Source organism: Triturus cristatus, chromosome 2_2, assembly GCF_964204655.1.
Source record: "Triturus cristatus chromosome 2_2, aTriCri1.1, whole genome shotgun sequence".
Classification (NCBI taxonomy): domain Eukaryota; kingdom Metazoa; phylum Chordata; class Amphibia; order Caudata; family Salamandridae; genus Triturus; species Triturus cristatus.
The window spans coordinates 779,949,877-779,970,222 of NC_140582.1; the positions used below are offsets into that span (position 1 = coordinate 779,949,877).

General features: G+C 44.7%; 1 protein-coding gene across 4 annotated transcripts in view; it reads left to right on the forward strand.

Moving 5' to 3' along the window:
• DLC1 (DLC1 Rho GTPase activating protein) overlaps positions 1-20,346 on the forward strand; it is a 1,452,292-nt gene that overhangs the window by 1,398,702 nt on the left and 33,244 nt on the right. For all 4 annotated transcript variants that reach the window (XM_085642035.1, XM_085642036.1, XM_085642037.1 and 1 more), the window contains one exon: positions 12,693-12,764. In XM_085642035.1, coding sequence (XP_085498161.1) covers positions 12,693-12,764 — 72 coding nt within the window. The remainder of the gene's footprint in view (positions 1-12,692; positions 12,765-20,346) is intronic.

The following is a 20,346-nucleotide window of genomic DNA, read 5'->3' on the forward strand; positions in this document are numbered from 1 at the left end:
AGCTATAGAGGAGTTTGGCTCTGGTTCACCCCTCGGCCGTCACCTACCCAGTCGGACATCGGACATTGTTTTCCTTGTCTCCCCGTTGTGTCTTCCACCTGCATTCCTTACCCCAGTTTACCATTCCCCCTCTACCTTTCACTTCCCTTAAGACGTTTGTACGCACTAAAAACTCATATTATTGTGTAATCTCATGTTTTTTCTCCTATGCCTATACTTGGCTATGTAATTATGTAACCTGTAACTCGCTGATCCTCATGTAAAGCGCTCTGATACCTCCGGTTCTAGCCAGCACTTTATAAAACTTTGCAAATTTTTTTTTTTTAAATGCTTAGTTTCTAGTCCTGTACTTTTCTTTTACAGGTTAAACTATATCACATTCAGCACTTTAAATGGAAATATAGAAGTGCTGGTACTCCCTATCCAGAGTACCTCATCGCTTTTGAAAAGTGCTGATAATCACCAATTAAATGTATTGCAATAGTTTTTAGAAGTGACTGTGCTCCGCCTTTCAAGTTAAAGAAGTGCAGGTCCTCGGTACCAGACAGTAGTTGTCCATTTAAAGCACTGGTGTTGGACCTGTCAGCTCTAGGGTGGTCTCCACTTCTATTTTTGTATTGTGCCTTATTTTTTTCCACCCTCATTTTGTATGTTGGACTAGGTCTCCGGGCGCCTTTTCATTGCCAATCAGTGTTAAGGTGCAGGTGCTCCCTTCTCCCAAGATGGCTGCCACAGGCCCCTGCTACTGCAGAGTGGTCTTTCATAGTAGCACCCTAGCTGCCAGGAGCTGGCTGGAACCCCACAACAATGTTGCGACTCCAGCCCGCCTTTTTGTCCCATAGGTAGAGTGGGGAAGCTCCTGGAATGTGCTGGAACCTTCTAGAAGGGAGGTGTGGTTTTTCTTTTGCCGCCTTGGCTAGAGGTCACCTGACCTAGGGCTACTTAAGAGAGGGAGGGAAACTTTTGTGGTGAGTTGGCCATTGGGGTGAAGCAGAGCTGGAAGAATCCACCAGGAGTGTAGGCGGTAGGGCCTAGCCAGGGACTTATGCCTCTGAGAGTGACAGGATTTAGGTGCTGCCTCTTAAGTGAGTGAGGGACCCTGTGAAACCCACTGATCTTGCCCAGCAGTAGGAGGACGCAGAGACTCTCTGCCCAGCCTGACTAGGAAGGATCTAGTCGCCCTCTCCATCCCTACCCCCCTGTAACAGAACCCTTTAAGGGCGCCAGATACATCTGCACCAACAAGACTTTATCTAACATCTGAGAACAGAAACTTATATGCCAAGCACTGAGACTGCGTGTCCAGATTGAACTCTCAAACTTATATGCCGAGCCCTGAGACTGCGTGTCCAGATTAAACTCTCAAACTTGTATGCCAAGCACTGAGACTGCGTGTCCAGACTGACCCCTGAAGCCATATGCAAAGCGGATTGAAGAGCCACCGGGTATCGACCAGGTATTAGCGCTGTGACCCCTGCGCTCCCTGACCTGACCTGGGACCCCCGGCAGCGTGCTCCGCTGAGCGCGGAACCCCCATCCTTAACTTGAGCCCCCCTGTGATGTGGACGCCAGCGAGCTCACCGCCGCGGCCCGGAGGCCGGAAGAAGTGCCCTGCATGGTTGTGAGGCCCGTGAGAAGCCCGGGGCCCCGCCGCTGCCGTCGCAGCTGTGTGAGAAGGTGCGCGAGGCCTGGGGCCGAGTTTCCCCCATCGTCGCTGGAGCGGACGCCGTCTGACGCCGAGAACGAGGTAAGCCCGGAGGCTGGGATTGCCCCTGGTGCGCCCCCTACTGGTCGGGCACTGCACCCTCAGCCCGGGTCCCCTCTCTGTGGGAGTTCCCCCCCCTGCCAGCGCGACGGAGAGACCCCGCCGAGGGATCCTCTCCTTGTGCCCCCGTGACTGCTCTGAAGCGAGGTGCCCTACGAACTGCACCGGAGCCGAGAGACTCGCTCCTCCCGTCCCGGGCGCTTTCCGCTAAAAGCTTCGTGAGGCGCATTGACTGTCCTACCCCGCATTGAAGTACCCAGCGCCAATAATTACAAGTAGCGCTCTGTTATTCCTGTGCCGGATTGAAGTGCTTAATGTCAGTCATTACGAGTAGCGCTCTGATATTCCTGTGCCGGATTGAAGTGCTCAATGTCAGTCATTATGAGTAGCGCTCTGTTATTCATGTGCCATATTGAAGTGCTACGTGTTGGTGATTACGAGTAGCGCTCTGTTATTCATGTGCCATATTGAAGTGCTACGTGTTAGTGATTACGAGTAGCGCTTTGTCATTCATGTTCCATATTGAAGTACCACGTGCTATTGATTGCGAGTAGCGCGCTGTTATTCACGCCCCTGTTGAAGGGCTACGTACTATTGATTACGAGTAGCACGCTGTTATTCATGTTCATAATGAAATACTAAATGACATCTATTCCGAGTAGCTCTCTGTACTAGATGCCCCGTTCTGAGGTCGTCACCAGTTAGCGCGCCTAGCGCCATCCTCACCCCCCCTAAGGCGCTACAGGAACGTGAAGCGCGCGTGTACCTCTAGGTGAAGGGTAGTTGTACCTCAGGCAGTACTGGTTTGTTATGAATGTCATTTGTGGTATCACCAGCTTATGAAATGTACTGCTACCTCATGAACTGCATCTAACGTGATCTACTTAGATAAACTTGAGTATTTACTTAACTCCTATCGTGTGGCGTCACTTATTGTGTGTGTTCCTTGTCCCATGAGAGGTGCGTGTTGTATGGTTGCTTTACACACAGACCTTTGGTGGCCCGACCGCTCGTGTCACGTTACCGCCCCATAGGGCTTGGAGACCCCAGGTCTTACAACTGGTCACTCCAATAACTTCAGTAGAGAAAATACGGATTACACCTTCTAAAACGCACACGGTTGTCTGATAAAAGCCCAGGACTCAAATCATCCTATGCTGGTGACATCTCTTCAGCCAGTCATAATGTTGGTGTATTTGACTTGTCTGCCACCATCATATTGCACATTATGTGTCTGGAATGCAGTTCCTATTTTAGAGACTTAGAATGCAAATGTGAGAAGCAATGGAATTCCATCTCCTCCTCTCTGTTTTTTATTTATATAGTTGTATGTTAAATGAATTGAGGTCTGGTGTTTCACATGTATTTATTTTAGTTGCCCACTTCATTGTTACTTAAGTGTTGTTTCAATTTTTCTGCTCGGACCTACTACTACAGTCTAATTAATATTTCCCAGATACGGCGTGTTTGCTTCAGTGCTGTTAACTTCGAAGCGTTGAGCCTGCAGCAAACAAAGCCCTAGCTCTAATATCAGCTGATGTCGAGCAGCAGTGATACTGGCCGGACTCGTGGCAGATTCATTTGGACGACCACCATGTAGAGTCAGGTGCAGCGGTGATGTTCAGACTCTTGGCAGCTGCATGAGTGCAGCCATGTTTTGGAGGAAAGCAAGGAGCCTCTGACCTACTGACGTCGAGCGGCAGTGACGTTGTTATTATACAAAATAAGAACTACGACTGACTACTAGTTTAGCACCTCATATCCCAAAGTCTCACAATTAGTATTTGGATCCTGTGCACAATGCTTCCGGAGCGCGTCGTAGAGCAACCCCACTGACAGTCAGTTACAGATTAAACAAACAAAAATGGAAGGTGCACCAGTCAGGAGAAGTCCAAAACAAATCGGTATCTTTAGTTATATCCTTTATTTTCTTACAGATACTCAGCCAACGCGTTTCGTTCCACACTGGAACTTCTTCAAGGCTGCAAGTGATTGACATGACAACATAGAAAAACATTTATAATCTATGGACAACAAACATATATAACTTTAGACAACACAGTCATATGATACAAACAATTTTACAAATATTTAAAAACTTTCACAGCTACAGAAAGCAAAAAAGACATAAAAACCAGTCATAAAGAATAATAAACATGTATATGTACAATCTGAGACAATGAGCAAATGGAACATAAATGACAAAACATAGATATTAAGTAATACATCCGAGCAGATTTATAAACAACAGTGTAACAGTATGACTGTAGACATTGATTGTCTAGTCCTAAATAATTTGTTTAGCAAGCGCATGAAAAATATACGGACCTACGGCAAGAAAGGTCCATTGTGTCTTGTGGTATTAAAACAAGATACAAATTGATAAAAACAACAAGGGAAATGGGGTAAGAGTACCGAAAGAGGCAAGAAAAGAAAAAGGGAATCCAAAACTCACCAAATGCAAGTCTTGGGACCCAACGAATAAGGCAATGTAATGTGTCTTAGTTCCACATTCATCAATAGAATTCAAAGCAAGTAATCTGGTAAAAAGATGAATATAAATATATAAGTATATTTAAAGTTAAAAGCAACCATAAAAATTGCTATATATCAATACTTGAAAGGAAAAGAGCTCCGAACCGATATCTAATCACTGTTCCGAAGATAGTAAAGGTCCTATGTAAAACCTGTCAGTAAACCCACATGGTAAATATGAAAATATAAAAGTATGCAAACCAGTAATCCTCTTAATATAATAGATGTGCAAAGGCATGTTCCTCTTGAAAATATGCATGGTAATTAATGAGAACATAAACTTACCCTCCAAAGTAGATGACGTATAACATATAATAAGGTGATCTTGGGTTGCCAGCGCTGTAAGCATAAATTTAACTTGCGCTTCCACACAAAGAACCAGAGTAAATGGGTTCCAATGATCTAAGGAATATTAAATGAACATATAACCCACTAGGTATGGAAGTGACCTCAAGTGGTACATAGCAAGTGACATGGATAAATCAATTGTATAGTACGTACGAAATTGAGACGCAAAAAAGACATGGCTAGATCTCTATTATTATTGGAAGCGTATCTATAAACAATCACGGCGATTTAATTATGAGAAATCGCCATGGGGAAGTGCACGGCTATATATATTGTAGTGCAACAACGAACGGGTACTAATTGTACCACATCGACAGCATGTTAGAAAAAAGACCACACACTATAAGTAAAATACTGCTCCCATTGCTGGTAAACGACAGGGTAGTACAATGAACAGGGGCGGACAAACATCTAAGTTGAAGCCGCTGTGGATAGCGCCATAATCTAGTTTAGAGTCCAAAATATTTCTTTTCCAAGGTATCTGACCTATTAATATGGTCGACGACGAGCATATAGCGTACGGATACCAGCATATAATAAATAAAAGGAGCACGAACAAAGCGATCCGTAAATAAGGAATCGCTGTGAATAATACGATATAGGGTACTTGTATATAAGGTCAATCACCACCAAGCATGACTGGTGCACCTTCCATTTTTGTTTGTTTAAGCAGTGACGTTGTTGTTCAGACTCGTGGCAACTGCTTGAGAGCGGCCGTGTTTTGGAGTCAAGCAAAGCAAGGAGCCTCTGGCGCCAAGCGGCAGTGACGTTGTTCAGACTCTGACTCAGACTGAGGGCGGCCATGTTTTTGACTCTGGAGTAGCTAGGAAGGAGCCTCTGGGCCTGGTGATATGTGGCACGAGTGAAGGTGCCCGCAGCTGTTTGAGGGCGCCTATCCTGTGGAGTCTGGAGAAGCAAGGCGCCTCGCAACCCTGGTTACTTACGAGCCCATGACCACATGTGGTAGAAGCTCAGACGAGGACCCATCTGCTAGGCGCGACAACTGTCACTCTCTTCAGCGCCTCTTTAGTGCGGAGCCAGGATGCCTGTCTCTGTATACCTTGCACTATAGAAAGGCGTCATCTTTTGTCTGTCGGCTGTAAAAGTTGTGGGGCTTGAAGGTCTGGCAGTAATTGATGGTTTTCGAGGAATTCGAATACATTTTAACTAGTACCACGTATTTTTGGGTGAGTAAAGTCACCGAAGTGGAGATCATTGGGCAGATGAGACGGGGCTGAGCGCAGCCCGCTTGTAATAAAGCGGTGAAGTGTTTTTCGCCTGTTCATTGGTCTCCGTCGGTGGGGCCCCTCCTGATGCTGAGCTAGTTAGTCTGGTTCACCTATTTTTATATCTTTTGTTCAAAGTATTCTCTGCAGATCGGTTTTGTAACTAAATGTGCCACCCGAATGGAGGAGACCGGGGTTTCCCCCCTGAGATGATCTGGATAACTTGCAGGCCTGGTGGTAATTAATAGGCAGGGTTGGCTCGGCTATTAATCCTGATAAAGATGCTGCAATCAAAACCATTGGTCTGTCACTAAAGCGCATGAATCCCTCGGGAGTTTGTTTATTTGTATGTGGGTTTTTTATACGTTTAATAATTTTATGCAGTTGGAGAGACCTGGCTTTCAGTGTACACAATATAGTCAGCCCATTTTATTCGTTCAGTTCCACTCTCAGGAGTGTCCTGGTTATGTACAGTGTCTTCGACACTGGAAATCCTAGTGTAAATTGTGAACTATTTGTTGATGATGATGTTCATTAGCACTTGTATAGCTCACACTAGTCCCCGTCTCTGCTCCGGTACGAGCCCCTTCCTGTAGCCGGCCCCTTCCTGTAGCCGGCTCCCCGGCGCTCTGCATATCCTCCCCTTTCATGCATCCATGTTTGAAAGGCTTTTTCCTGGTTGCTTTTTTTTTTCCTTGCTGAAGGTAGAGTTAACATCCCAGGAAATGCAGCAGTGCAGCTTAATTGTTCCCAGTGATGTGCACAAAGAACCCGTCTTAAACTTAATTTAGGGGCCTGGCCTTGTGAAGTAGACAGACAGCCCCGTTTCCCATAAAGCCTCACGTTTCAATCTTGCACCGTTGGCCTGCTGTTTGTTTAAAGGTCCTCCCCAGGAGGCAATCGGCGAAATGCTGTTTACTCTACATTTTGAAAATCGCCATACTCTCTTCATTGCCGTTACAACAACGAGGAGTCGCGATATTTTGAAACACTTCGGTTTTTGGGGCTGTCTGCCTGCCAGCCGCTGGGGCTCAGGGCTGGCTGGAGCCGGCCAGAATGTGCTAGTGTTTTGTAAACAATAGTGCGTAGTTACACAACATTTCACACCTGGCCATGCATAGTCCTGGCCTCACTTCAGACTGCCCTGGCAGAGACTATAAACATTTGTCACGCTAACTAACCTCCTTTTAAACGGGCTCCCGCATTGGTTCTGCATAAGATGGAGGCAGATGCAGCGAAAACCTTACCGGGTTACCCTCCCTTACTAGCTACATTTGTTTTCTCGATTACATCCATGCTCTTTTCGCATGGTCATGATAGTATCACATAGAGGTCTGGTTCATAAAGAGACCTGTGAGTGCAAAAACACTTTGCCTACACCACAGTTCTATCGGAAGACAGGGCATTTATAAGTGGTTGCTTGTACTTTGGCGACTGTACCATTACATCAGCCACCCTACACCAGTCGCAACAGAGGAAGCAAAGCTAAACATCTGTGAGAGGCCTCCCAGGGAGAGAAACTGTAACAATCGTTGCCCTCCCTTCAGTTGAACATGGTCCAGGATCTCATTATGTATGTGTGATAGTTCAGTAAGGCATAATGTGCAGCCTCAGCACACCATTATGTGGTTGCGCAGTCTAGCCATGGCACCGCGCGATCATTCTAAACTAGTCGTGATCTAAGATGGGAGTGCCCTGCAGGAAGTGATGCCTTAAGTCTACGGTGAGCGATGTGAAGTGAACAGAGGGGCAGTAGTGGCTATATTGCTGTGGGAGTGTAGTCCCGTCTCGTGCCTGGTAGGTTTGTTCCAGTAAACCAGTAATTTGAAAGTCAGTAGTTGCAAGTTTAACATGCTAACCTATGCAGACACTTCATTCGCACATTAGTGTTTGGCAAATGTAAGATTCCAATATCCATGTTGATCGCTGACTTGTAGAAGAGTTGTAATGAAAGCATGAGGGGGGCAACTGAATGCGCTGCTTAGACAAATGTTCAAGGTGTTGAGGTGAGCGAAATAACTCACTGGGCTGAGGCAAGGGGTGATTGACAAAGCCTCAAGCCAATGGCTAAAACGCAATGGTCCAAAAAGCCAGTGGTTGAAATGGGCACACCCAAAATATATTGCAATAGGCATCCTTGACAACTGCACTATTCCTACGCCAACTTAGAGTTACGTTCTGTCTGAACTGCCAATTCTGCCGAGCCCTTATATGTTGTTCTTGAGCATTGACTAACACATGGACCCGTAGTTATTGATTTTCCACAAATCCGGAAAACACATTTTTTAAGGCCAATCGGTGGATTGAGAGATCAGGAAATAAGATTTAAAAAAAAAGAATAATTATGCAACGTTTTTTTCCTTTAAGCTTATTTATTATTTGATTCTTCCTGTGTTCTTTAGAAATCTTTTCCAATGCACTAGCTTCAAAGCGTCATGAATGCCCTCTCTCGTCGTGTGATTGAACGTTCATTAAAATTTGGAGGAAATGGAATTCAGCAAGAATGTTTGTTTGATATTTTTGTGATACAGGTAAAATGGTAAAGCAGTTTGGCTATGCAGGAGGAAAAAAGGGTAGATCTTTGCCATCAAGTTAAATGTTTTTTTATAAAAGCATGTATTGATGGCAAGTAGTACGTTATTGTGAAGCCGGCCACCCGTTTTATTCTTCAATATTAAAGCAGACTTAAACTTCACTTATAATCCTTCAGCGTGGTCTTCGGTCTTTGTACACAGATGATGCCTTCTGATGGAGCAGTGTTGCAGCCACCACTTGATACCATTGCAAATTGTGTCACAGCATGTACGCTAGTGTATCTGGTGGGCAAATCATTCAGTGCACCGGGCATCCCTTCCAAGAATGCACTTTGAGCATTCATCCGCCCTTTGAGTAAGCTCTAGCGAATCTTTTAAAGAGTTTCTGACCAATACCTTGGCTTGATCTCATGGAATATCTTTCAACAGTACTCAGTTCTGCCTTCAAGCACCGCCAGAGAAACCCTGAAAGGGGAGTGTTTTTCTGGAAAGAAATGTATTTCTTAGTCTTGGATCAGCTACAAGAACTAAGACAGACTTAAAAAGCAGGGCAAAATAAGCATATGTGGATTCCCCTGTAGCATCTGGCCTGCTGCTTTTGCTAGTCTTCTGTGTTTTATGGTGGTGTTCAGTTTTCCATTTCAGGAAGGTTTGCATTGTAATTCTGATCAAGGAGTTACTGAATAGACAAGTTGGTTAATGTGCCGGGACTCTGTGATAGTATGGATAAGCTAGATTTAAGATGAATAATTATCAATAAGAGATGCTAAAGTTTGCTGCTGTGTTATTGACTAGTTGGATTCAAGTGTATCCGCTGCTTCAGTCCCTTCTCTGTCTTTCTTCGATTATGGCTGGCATTTCTCCTGTATCTTTAGGTTAGGTCTACCAGACAGTTCAGGCTGTCTTGTTGCAAATGACTTGGGCTTCCACAACTTCTTCAAGGGATTACAGCCCGCCCATTGCTTACTATTGGTTGGCTTTATTGTCCTTCTCATTTTCTTGCTTTTTATCCAGTGTCTTTCCTTGCCCTAGGTTGTCCTGCCCTTGAATACATTTCTTCCTGTGATCACTTTTATGGATTTTTCTTTTTTTTTTTTTCTTCTTTTTACTTAAGCACTTCATTTCCAACTCTCTCCCTTGTGTACCTTTCTCATCTGCCAAATATCTGCTCACCATGTTGCTCTCTTCCTCTTTTTGCAAGCTTTTACTTGCTTTTCCCCGTCAAACTCAATGTCTCACCTGCACTCAGTGTTGCTTTCTCACTCATATACTTCCCCCCCCCCCCCACCCCTGAGTTACACGTCATCATGCATGCATGCCTACAAAATTACAATTCTGCTGAAGGTGTGATTGTGTCTTTTATTTTCGGCCGTTCCACACTATCTTGTCGAAGCGGTACAGCTTCGCACAAAGGCATTGGCAAAGCCAGTAGGCCCCAGCGACAAGATCTATAGGCTGCACACATCCTTGTTTGCTTTTTATTAATTCTTGTTGTTTTCTTTCGTTCCCATCTTCCTTCACCCATTGCCTCATGGGCTTTCACAAGGAGCCTATAATATCTTAGTTGTGTCTTTTGTTTTGTCTCATTTTCTTTGCTGGCTTTGGTCCAGTTCAGTTGCTAGAATAAGTCAGAAATGTACTCCCACATGGTTATTTTTACCTTTGGAGCCAATTTCTGGCTCCTAAGAAATCAAAGAACTCCAGAAATTAGAGCTGAAACTCGAAAGAGCAAAAGGTATTTGAAGCGGTCACGGACTATTTACATTTCTTAAGTCATGATGAGTGCTTGATGCAAGCAGAGCAAGCCTCCTAGTGCACCAAGTATGGGTGATATAACCAGTGCCCACATGGGGAAGTGTCTGTCCGAATAAAAACTTGGGAGACTTCTGTCTCGGGCGCAGACGTTTATAGCGCTCTTCCCAAGGCTAAGATAGCCCGGTGGGTAATTTGACCGCTGCTGATTCGTAATTAATGTCTATCTTGCAAGATGCTAGTTGGAGCATTAATTTATTTTCAGTTGGGCTACACAAAATGACCGTTACAATGAATGCTTGATAACTGTAGAAAACACTGTGTGGCATCTGTGTTGTCCGCTGCCACCTGGATAAGCAATGATATGGCCTGTTTTTTTCCTATAATTTGCGAAAAATTCATATTGCAAAAAAAGCCAGTAAAGAATACACCTACTCCACCTCCGTGCTATCGGGACATGGGGCTGATCAGGGACTTCAGCAGTGACTCATCACAGGAAGTTGATCCAATGCTGTGTTTACCTGACCTTAAAGGGGCTCTAAGGTGAAACAAATTTTCGTTTGTTAATTTGCAGGTGCACAGGGAGCATTGATTATATAAAAACGAACATGCTTTAATATACTTACATTTTTAAAAATGTTATACCCGCTTAAAAATAGTCCCCTAAGAATAGCGGTTCTATGTAAGAAGTCATTTGCTCCCTACCTCCAAATGTAAAAACAAAACCCTCATAATTGAAATCTTTCTCCTCTGCAATAGAGAGTATTTTCTGTGACGCCCTTTTAATTAGCATGGCTTAAAGCTGCATGCGCTATGCTTCCTGGGGCTTCCTTACACAGTGCCTGCCAAAGTCACACGGCTGAAAGCGCTCAGGGGCCAAATGTCACCAGGATTATAGCTGTCGCAGTTACCCTCCAAAGCTGTCTTCCACTCGAGTGTGAAAGGAATGGTGAACTGCAGGCCCTGCTATCTGGTCCAAGTAGGTGGTAAATTTGTCTAGTCGCTTGTGTCTAATGAAGCCTTTTTGTTCAGGCCCATTGGAGAGCATGAATGTGGTCAAGGTTGGGTAAACACCGAGCATTTCTGAATGCACTCAGCTTGTTACTTCATCAGGAAAAGTGTGCAGCAGTCCAAGTAGGCTTCCCTGGCATCACTGGCGTTAAATTCAATTGAGCCTTTCTGTTACTATTGTTGCTTTGTGTGTGTGAGGAGGGGGTCTTTATATCCACTTTAAATATCCAATGTTTTTTCCATTTCAGTGTCATGAATAGGCCGTAATTCTATATAGCACAGAAGGAATTTAAATGTAAATTAGACGGAGGAAAATGTAATTGTAAATCATTGCAAAAATCCTGGAAGAAGTTATTTGTCTCATTGTTTATTCGATTGGGTACTGTTCAAGTGCTTGGTTGCCTTGTTTGCTGTCGGCTTCCACTGTCGTGTAGTTGTGGTAGTAGGACATACTCCTTTACTACAGCAACTCATGCAAGAAAAGCACTGGATTTTCCCCAAGGGGTTTCCTAGAGGATCTGTAAGAAGCTTTTGGGAATCCGCAGGGAACTGAGAGCATTGTGCAGGCATGATTGTTTGAGACACACTGGAGCACACCAGGTGTGGCTCCTTACCAGTGGAATATTGTACTCCATGCATGTGCAGCAACATACCATGCCAGTATGCTAATCCCCATGCTCGTCGCCTATGGAGAATTCCTCCTGCCCATGCTTTTAAGTGGGTTATTTTATCTCCCTGGATTTGATTATTTCCCATGTGGTGCTTTGCTCGCAATACATACCTGCATAATATTTGCCACATGTTTTTATAAATCCCATTTGTAAAAGTTTTGCCATATGAGTACTGAAGCCAGCTAAGGTCGCAACCCATCATGTTGGATCAAAGAGAGAATTTGACAAGGATGTGGATGTATGTTTATTTTGCAAAACCACACAGAATGGTATCAGAAAAGGAAATCCTGTACATGTTCAAACAACCCGAGAGAATTCACAAGCTGAAATGCTGAAAACTGCCGCATTTCAGCTGGATGCAGATATGTTTTAGTCAGGTGAACACAACTAACAAAATAACAGGTTTACAAACCCTGTGTAATCTGAAGTTTGTGATAAAATGGGGGGAGGTCTTGTCATTTTTGTCACCCCTTATTGAGTGTCAACTATGGTTACTGTGTATCGGTTAGCCCATCATGGCAATTGCTTGTAGCGCAGTTTAGCACCCTCCTGGACCTTGCTGCAAGCAATTGCTAACAATACCCAATTTTAATATGCTACGCACCTCAAGAAACACTTAAAGGACCAGCAGTAAACCAATGGGGAGCTGTCGGTGCAGAAACAAGGAGAGGTAGCGTCTTGGTTTTGAGACCTAGCCAAACACACTGGAAAAGAAACCTTCACAACAAACGGAGCCTAAATATTTTTTGAATTCTTACAAGCTTGTTATGTTGCTGCATAGCTATGAAGACACTACTGTTAGCCTTTAATCTGCACCTAACTCACTGTGTGGTGCCTCTTTGTCTTTTAGAGATCGAGGCCAAGGAGGCGTGCGATTGGCTGAGGGCAGCAGGGTTTCCTCAGTATGCTCAGCTTTATGAAGGTAAGCCAGCTTTATATATATATATATCTACATACATACATACATAGTGTGGAGTTTGATTTTCCTGTTGAAAAATACAAATTTGATTGTGAGTGCTACAGTGAACTTGTGATTGCATATTGTGAGCGTTGGTGTCCCCCATATTTATGCTTTCTTAAGAACAAACACCTTCTGTTACTGAATGAACCACATCTGTAGTTAGCAGGCACCTGTTCAATATGACTGACTTCTTCATCCATGTATTAGCAAAGTAAAAACAATTCTATAAACACCTACACTACCCCTCGCCCTTCATATTTAATAATTTATCAAGTTAATTTTACTTAAATTTCCTCTTGTGTTTGATTTAATTAAATATGACTACACTCCCTTTTAATTTCAATGTTTTTTGAAATTCAAATGTAAATGTACATTGATAGCAATTAATTCTGGCATCAAGCACAGTTCTCAAAGCGCTTTGCTTTGGTGGGGAGGAGAAATGTGGCCAAGGGACTACAGTTTGCTCAGGATCTGTGTTGTTGAGTTGTGAACTGTTTTGGTACATAGGTCTTATGGCTCCACAGCTGACAACTTGGGCCTGCCCCATGACACCTCTCTGGTCCAAAGACAAATTGTGAATAGCGTGGACGCTGTTTTGCAAAAGGCATTGTGGTGGTTTCTCTGGTTGATAATGGTGACCTAGAACAGTACGAAGTTCCTCATGAAATGTTCACCATTTGTATCTGGCTACAATGACAACTCTGGATTCAGTTCATGTTAACACTCCATGTAAATGCATTAAAGGCTCGACCCAAACAAAAAATGGCCTATTTGATGTTGGATAGTTTGTTTTAAGTTCCCTTTCTAGGCTGTGTTTTTCATTCTAAGTGCAGTAGCTGAGCGTAGTGCTTCAGCCCTCTAACTATGCTGCACTAAGTACATTGTCCATTTGCCCATTGAACCATGCTGGACTGACTGAACGTAGTACCCACCTACCCACTAATCCATGCTGCACTGAGCATAGTATCCACCTACCCACTAATCCATGCTGCACTGAGCGTAGTAGCCACCTACCCACTAATTCATGCTGCCCTGCGTGTAGCAGCCACCTACCCACTAATCCATGCTGCACTGAGTGTAGCAGCCACCTACCCACTAATCCATGCTGCACTGTGTGTAGCACCCACCTACCCACTAATCCATGCTGCACTGCGTGTAGTAGCCACCTACCCACTAATTCACGCTGCACTGAGTGTAGCACCCACCTATCCACTAATCCATGCTGCACCGAGCATAGTATCCACCTACCCACTAATCCATGCTGCACTGAGCGTATTAGCCACCTACCCACTAATCCATTCTGCACTGAGCATAGTAGCCACCTACCCACTAATCCATGCTGCACTGAGCATAGTAGCCACCTACCCACTAATCCATGCTGCACTGAGCATAGTAGCCACCTACCCACTAATCCATGCTGCACTGAGCGTAGTAGCCACCTACCCACTAATCCATGCTGCACTGAGCATAGCATCCACCTACCCACTAATCCATGCTGCACTGAGTGTAGCATCCACCTACCCACTAATCCATGCTGCACTGAGCGTAGTAGCCACCTACCCACTAATCCATGCTGCACTGAGCGTAGTATCCACCTACCCACATGCTGCACTGAGCGTAGTATCCACCTACCCACTAATCCATGCTGCACTGAGCGTAGTAGCCACCTACCCACTAATCCATGCTGCACTGAGCGCAGTAGCCACCTACCCACTAACCATTCTGCACTGATTGAGCGTAGTGTCCACCTACCTGTTAAACCCTGCTGCACTGACTGGGCATAATGTCCACCTGCTCACTAAGCCATGCAGCAGCGACTGAGTGCATTGTTCACCTGTCTATTAAAACATGCTGCAGTGACTTTGCTTAGTGTCTGTTTCCCAATAAACCATGCTGTACTGATTAAGTGTAGTGTTAACTTGTCTGCTAAGCCATACTGCAGTGACAGAGTGTAGTGTCTACCTGCACACTACAGCATATTGTACTGACTGAGTGTAGCATCCACCACTGAATTATTTTGAAGCGACTGGATGTAGAGTCCACCTACTGATTTAAAACATGCTGGAGTGACTGGATGTAATGACAACTTGCCCACTAAACCATGCTGCAGTGACTGAGAGTACTGTCCACCTGCACACTAAACTATGCTGCACTGGCTGAGAGCAGTGTCCACCTGCTCACTAAACCTTGTTGCTGTGACCGAGGATGGTGTCCACCTTCCCAGTAAACCATGTTGCAGTGGCCGAGTATGGCCTGCCCACTAAACCACGTTGCAGTGGCCGAGTATGGTGTCCACCTGCTCACCAAACCATGTTGCAGTGGCAGAGTATGGCCTGCCCACCAAACCATGTTGCAGTGGCCGAGTATGGCCTGCCCACCAAACCATGTTGCAGTGACCGAGAATGATGTCCACCTGCTCACTAAACCATGTTGCAGTGGCTGAGTATGGTGTCCACCTGCCCACTAAACCATGTTGCAGTGACCGAGAATGGTGTCCACCTGCACACTAAACCATGTTGCAGTGACCGAGAATGGTGTCCACCTGCACACTAAACCATGCTGCACTGGCTGAGAGCAGTGTCCACCTGCTCACTAAACCTTGTTGCAGTGACCGAGGATGGTGTCCACCTTCCCAGTAAACCATGTTGCAGTGACCGAGGATGGTGTCCACCTTCCCACTAAACCATGTTGCAGTGGCCGAGTATGGCCTGCCCACTAAACCACATTGCAGTGGCCGAGTATGGTGTCCACCTGCTCACTAAACCATGTTGCAGTGGCCGAGTATGGCCTGCCCACTAAACCATGTTGCAGTGGCTGAGTATGGTGTCCACCTGCCCTCAAAACCAGCGTCAGTAACTGGGTGTAGAGTCCACCTGCCCACTAAACCACTTTGCCTCTGTCTCTTTCTATCCCGCCCTGAGACTGACATTGCTGAAGCCTACCCCAGGCAGCGTACCCATTTGCAATTTGATAAGAAATGGTGTGAACTTGTTGCATTTTTAACGAAGACTTAGTTAGCTGTGTTTTCAGCCACATTTGCACTGTGATGGCAGGCAAATGAGCGCCATTAACGACAAACAATCCTCTGCGGGAGACTGCTCAATACTGACACTAAATTAGAAAAGGAGCTCCCCCGCTGCATACGTTGCAGTTAAATGCACGGAGGCAGCCAGGCGAATAAAGAGAGCACGGCCGACTGTGAGGTTTGGTTCACAAACTCCAGCCATTGTCCTGGTAGGGGAAGCATTTCGTCAGAGGGTAACAAAAGCGGGAAGATTGGCGTCAGAAGGTGACCAATGGGAGGGCGGTTATATGGCGTCAGAAGACACCAATTTGGGGGAGGGTGGTGGCGGTATGGTGTCAATGGAGGTGTGGCGCAGCGTCAGGCGGTACTAAGGGGGAGGGGCATGGCGCAAGGATGACCAGTGGGGATTGGGGTCCTAGGATGCACCACATATTAAATAGAGTCTCTAGTCTAATATGTTTTCCTGGCCCAAGCGGACACGGTTCTAACTTCCTCAATGTAGAGACTCATTTTTCTAAACTTATGTTTTGTAAATACGATGTAATAGCATTTTGGAGGGCCCGGCCATAAAGAATAGTTATAATTAATTCTGAATTAGAATGAATGACGTGGCTTTATTTCCGCACATCGACCGGGTGGGGAGGTGTCGAGGGAGTGACTCCCACTTCCATCCATTAAAAGGTATTGAGTGGATTAGACACGCGGGCAGAATATGAGGTGTCTAGTGTTTTTCCATCTGTCTAGCACATAACTGCGTTAGTAACTCCAGTGTCTGTTGTCTACAGACCCGCAACACTGCACGATTAAGAACATTGTTTTATAAAAAAAGAAAAAACAATTCATCATTAATTGTGCAGATGCATTACAATCTGTGGAGAGCAGAATCACCGGCTTTCCGGTGTTGAGCTAGTATTAGAATGATCTAGAAGGCGGACTCGGCAGCAGACTTCAAGACTAATGCTAAAAGTCTAATCCTGATTGGTTGATGGTGTGCTTATCTGGCAGCCAATCACAATCGCCAGTAGGCGCGTATTTAAAGTACAGTCAACTTGGCGGCATTAAAAAAAAAAATCCTGTATAATGCATGTTGTACAAGTTTGCTAAATTTCCATTGTTATGGATTGGATTTTTGGTTGCAAGCAACAGAACACAACTTCCAGAGGTATTTGCTTCCATAGACTAAGGTGTGTGGAGGTTTACCACAGTTTCAGGTCGTGTCTATTAAAACGTGTGTGCTGTGGTTTTGTTGTTTTTTGGTGATAACTTGCCATGGTTGCTGCTGTCTGCTTTGCCAGAGGGTGTGGGGCATAAGGCACTGTGCACGTGAGAAGTATTAGTCCTGTGTTGCTCATTTTCCTTACATGGATGGTATGGCAGACACATTGGAATGAAAGAATCAAAGGGGGTAGTGGCTCCTTGGGTGACCTGCAGTCAGATTGCCAGTTTCAGAGCTAGCAATGTTAAAACATTTCTTTTGATTTCATCCTGAATGTTATTTGTTGGTTGTGTCTGCCTCTTTCCAACACTTGGTTGTGGAGTACAATACATTTCTGAGTTTTTGCTTGCATATGTTACGCCTGAAGCACTGGGTTTACCCTGTGGGGGGGGGGGGGGGGGGGTACACCTAGTGACCAGTTATCTATCTGCCCGATGGTTTGGGGGTGAAGGGCGTCCACTGTCTGTAGTTTTTTCTTCGTTGCCGTTTTCTAACCGTGTGACCTTTTTTGAGGGCCATTTATTGTTTGGGCCTAATGAGGTGGGCGCTGCTGAGCAGGCCACCTCTGTTTGTGGCGGTCTCTCTTGTGCTGCGGCCTATAATTGTATCTCTCTTGACGTTGCACCGTGTTTGCACCATTGTTTAGAATGACATTTCCTTCAATTATGTCGTCTTGCTGTCTGTCATGGGGCCAAGAGGAAGCTTGCAGGATGGTGACTACGGATGTCATGTTCCACCCCGAGTGTTGTGTGTGGAATGTTGGCGCTGAGAAAAGACCGATTCAACAGCCAACCCTGTCGGGAGATAGTTGGTTCTGCTGTAGTTGAGTAAAATGTGTAGCCTTTTTCTGGGATACTGTAGCACAACGCACAAGCGTATTATTCCATTCATTCTAATGACCACAATTGGCGACTACTTCGGGACAAAGCGAGCTGACTTGGTGGTTCTAAGTCTGACATTTTCATTATCAGTTTCTTCAAGCAGTGTCACTCAAGATGTCTGCCCTCTCATTGAAAACGTGCCTGGAAGGAGAAATCGTTTTAATGAAAGGCGTCAAGGCGATGCGATTGCCGGAAACATGTCGCTGATAAAAGTATTCACCTGCATGCCTTTCTGTAACTTTGTGTTCTGCCCTTCAACATGTTTTATGCCTGTCTGTACAGCATAGGTGAAGTCAGACATTTGGGCTTTTCAAATCAATTTAAAAAGAAGCAGACCAGATGTAAACATAGTTTCCCTAAGTGCTATTTGGTGGATGGTAACTCTGTGAAAAGAGTATCTGGTAATACTGTCATTTTTGATGAGGTATTTTAGATGTGTGAGATGTAAAGTCATGAATAATAAGGAAACAGGACGAAAGTTTACGGTTTCTAAGTCACCGCTCTTAGGAAAAAAGAAACAATGGTTTCAGCCAAGTAGGAGGGTGCCTGAGGTGAAGTGTTGGCCTGAAATGCCTCTCAACGACCCCCCCACCCCCCAGCATTTCAGGAGAAAGGAAGTAGTATGTGCACGTTTTTCAACGTTGTTTTTCTGGAAATCTCTCAAACTACCTAATTGGCCTTTTTTATTAATAATGAATTCCTAGCGATCTTTCCTAGGTTAGGAAGACCGCATCGACGTGGCGCTTTACTGCTTACGGATCCAAAAACAAATTGGGATCCCAAGCTCTTGATTTGCCACATTGGTTGTGAACCCGAGACAAGTGAGTCAACTACTGTGCCTACAAACTCAGTGTACATAAATGACCAATTACTTACAAATATTGCAGACTTGAATGGTTACTAAATGGAAGTCCCGAAGCAACCCTATCAGTCTGCTTGCTGATTTCTTGTCATTGGGAACTCCTTGTTCCAGTCCTGAACCATGACCCTACACAATCTGGAAATCGTGGTCCTGCTTCACCTCACTTTGAGCCACTGCTCTTCAGTTCTACATTACTTTGCCTTGTGGCCAGCTGGACTGAAAGAGGGTGTGTATTGTGTTCAACTCATCTGGCGACCTTACCCCAGAGCAGGTAACCGCACGCGTGAATGGGGCACAAGGGTTAGGAGAGGAGCAAAGAGGAACTTGGGCTGTCTTTAGCATGTGATAGCCAGGGTTGAGATATGCTTGCAAGGAGAAACAAGCATTTACAATGCAATGGTCTCGGCATTGTTAAAGTTAGAGCTATTGGCATTGCTCATGACATTATTTTTGTTTGTTTTTGTTTTTAAAACATTTAAAGAAACTGCATTGTTATTTACAGTGTCAATAGCTTAATCACTCTCAAATGCGCTCTTATTCCGGGAAAAACAGAAGCTATGTATTGTCTATGATCCTAAAACAAGATTTCTCCTTCTCAAACATGAGATTATTGACCCACAGCTACAGTGTAACTCCTTTCAGCGATAGATAGTATCACACTAATTTATCCTCTGGTAACTCCTAAACACTATACCCCTTCATCCTCCTCTTTAAACCACCCCCATCCCTCCACGGATTACATTTCGTTTGATCTGCATGATAATGTATAAACAAATGACGCATATGTAAATCTCTTCAATACCAGTTGGTGAAGAGGCACTATAAATAAACATTGTAAATAAATAAAATACACTTTATGAATGTTTATAAACAGTGTCAGTGATAGAAGGTATCTGGCAGTGATTATGTGACACCATATGTAGCTGACCCTGCTTTAGGGTCTGTAATCTTTACTGTAGTAGGCAATTCACATGCACGATCAGTTAGCCACAGCATGGGAGAGGGGCGGTGGCTCACCTGCTGCTGCAGTCTAGCCCTGTATTCCGATACCTGGACATCCATCCTCAGCGCCGCTAAATACCAAAAAGAACGAGCATGAAGCCGGCCCAGCACGTACTTCCTGCCCAAACAGACAGTTTCCTGCTGTGTATGGCAGCCTGCGAGCCCGACTGGACTTTAGCGCGGGTTCCGCTGCATGGCAACTTGTTTCCGAAGCAGCAATGTCCCGCAAATGCAACTTAAAGCAAAGGAAAAATAAATCTGCAAATATATTTAAAAAAATAAAACAAATAGAGAAAGATGACAAAGGGGGTACTTTGGAGATAATTTTTATAAGTATAAGGTTATCCCGTTTTCTAAAGCCATACAATTATACAGTCCTATTTAAAACATATTGCAAAGGTGCAAATCTGTTTCTAAAGAAAAATGCCAACTACTTTTTTTTAATGTGTTAAACGAGTGAGAAATGTTAGCGCGCGCTCGTCTCTTTCACCCAAGATGGCGGCGACATTTAACCAGTACACCTTCCGGTCTTTCTTTTGTTTCTATTCAGTCTTAAT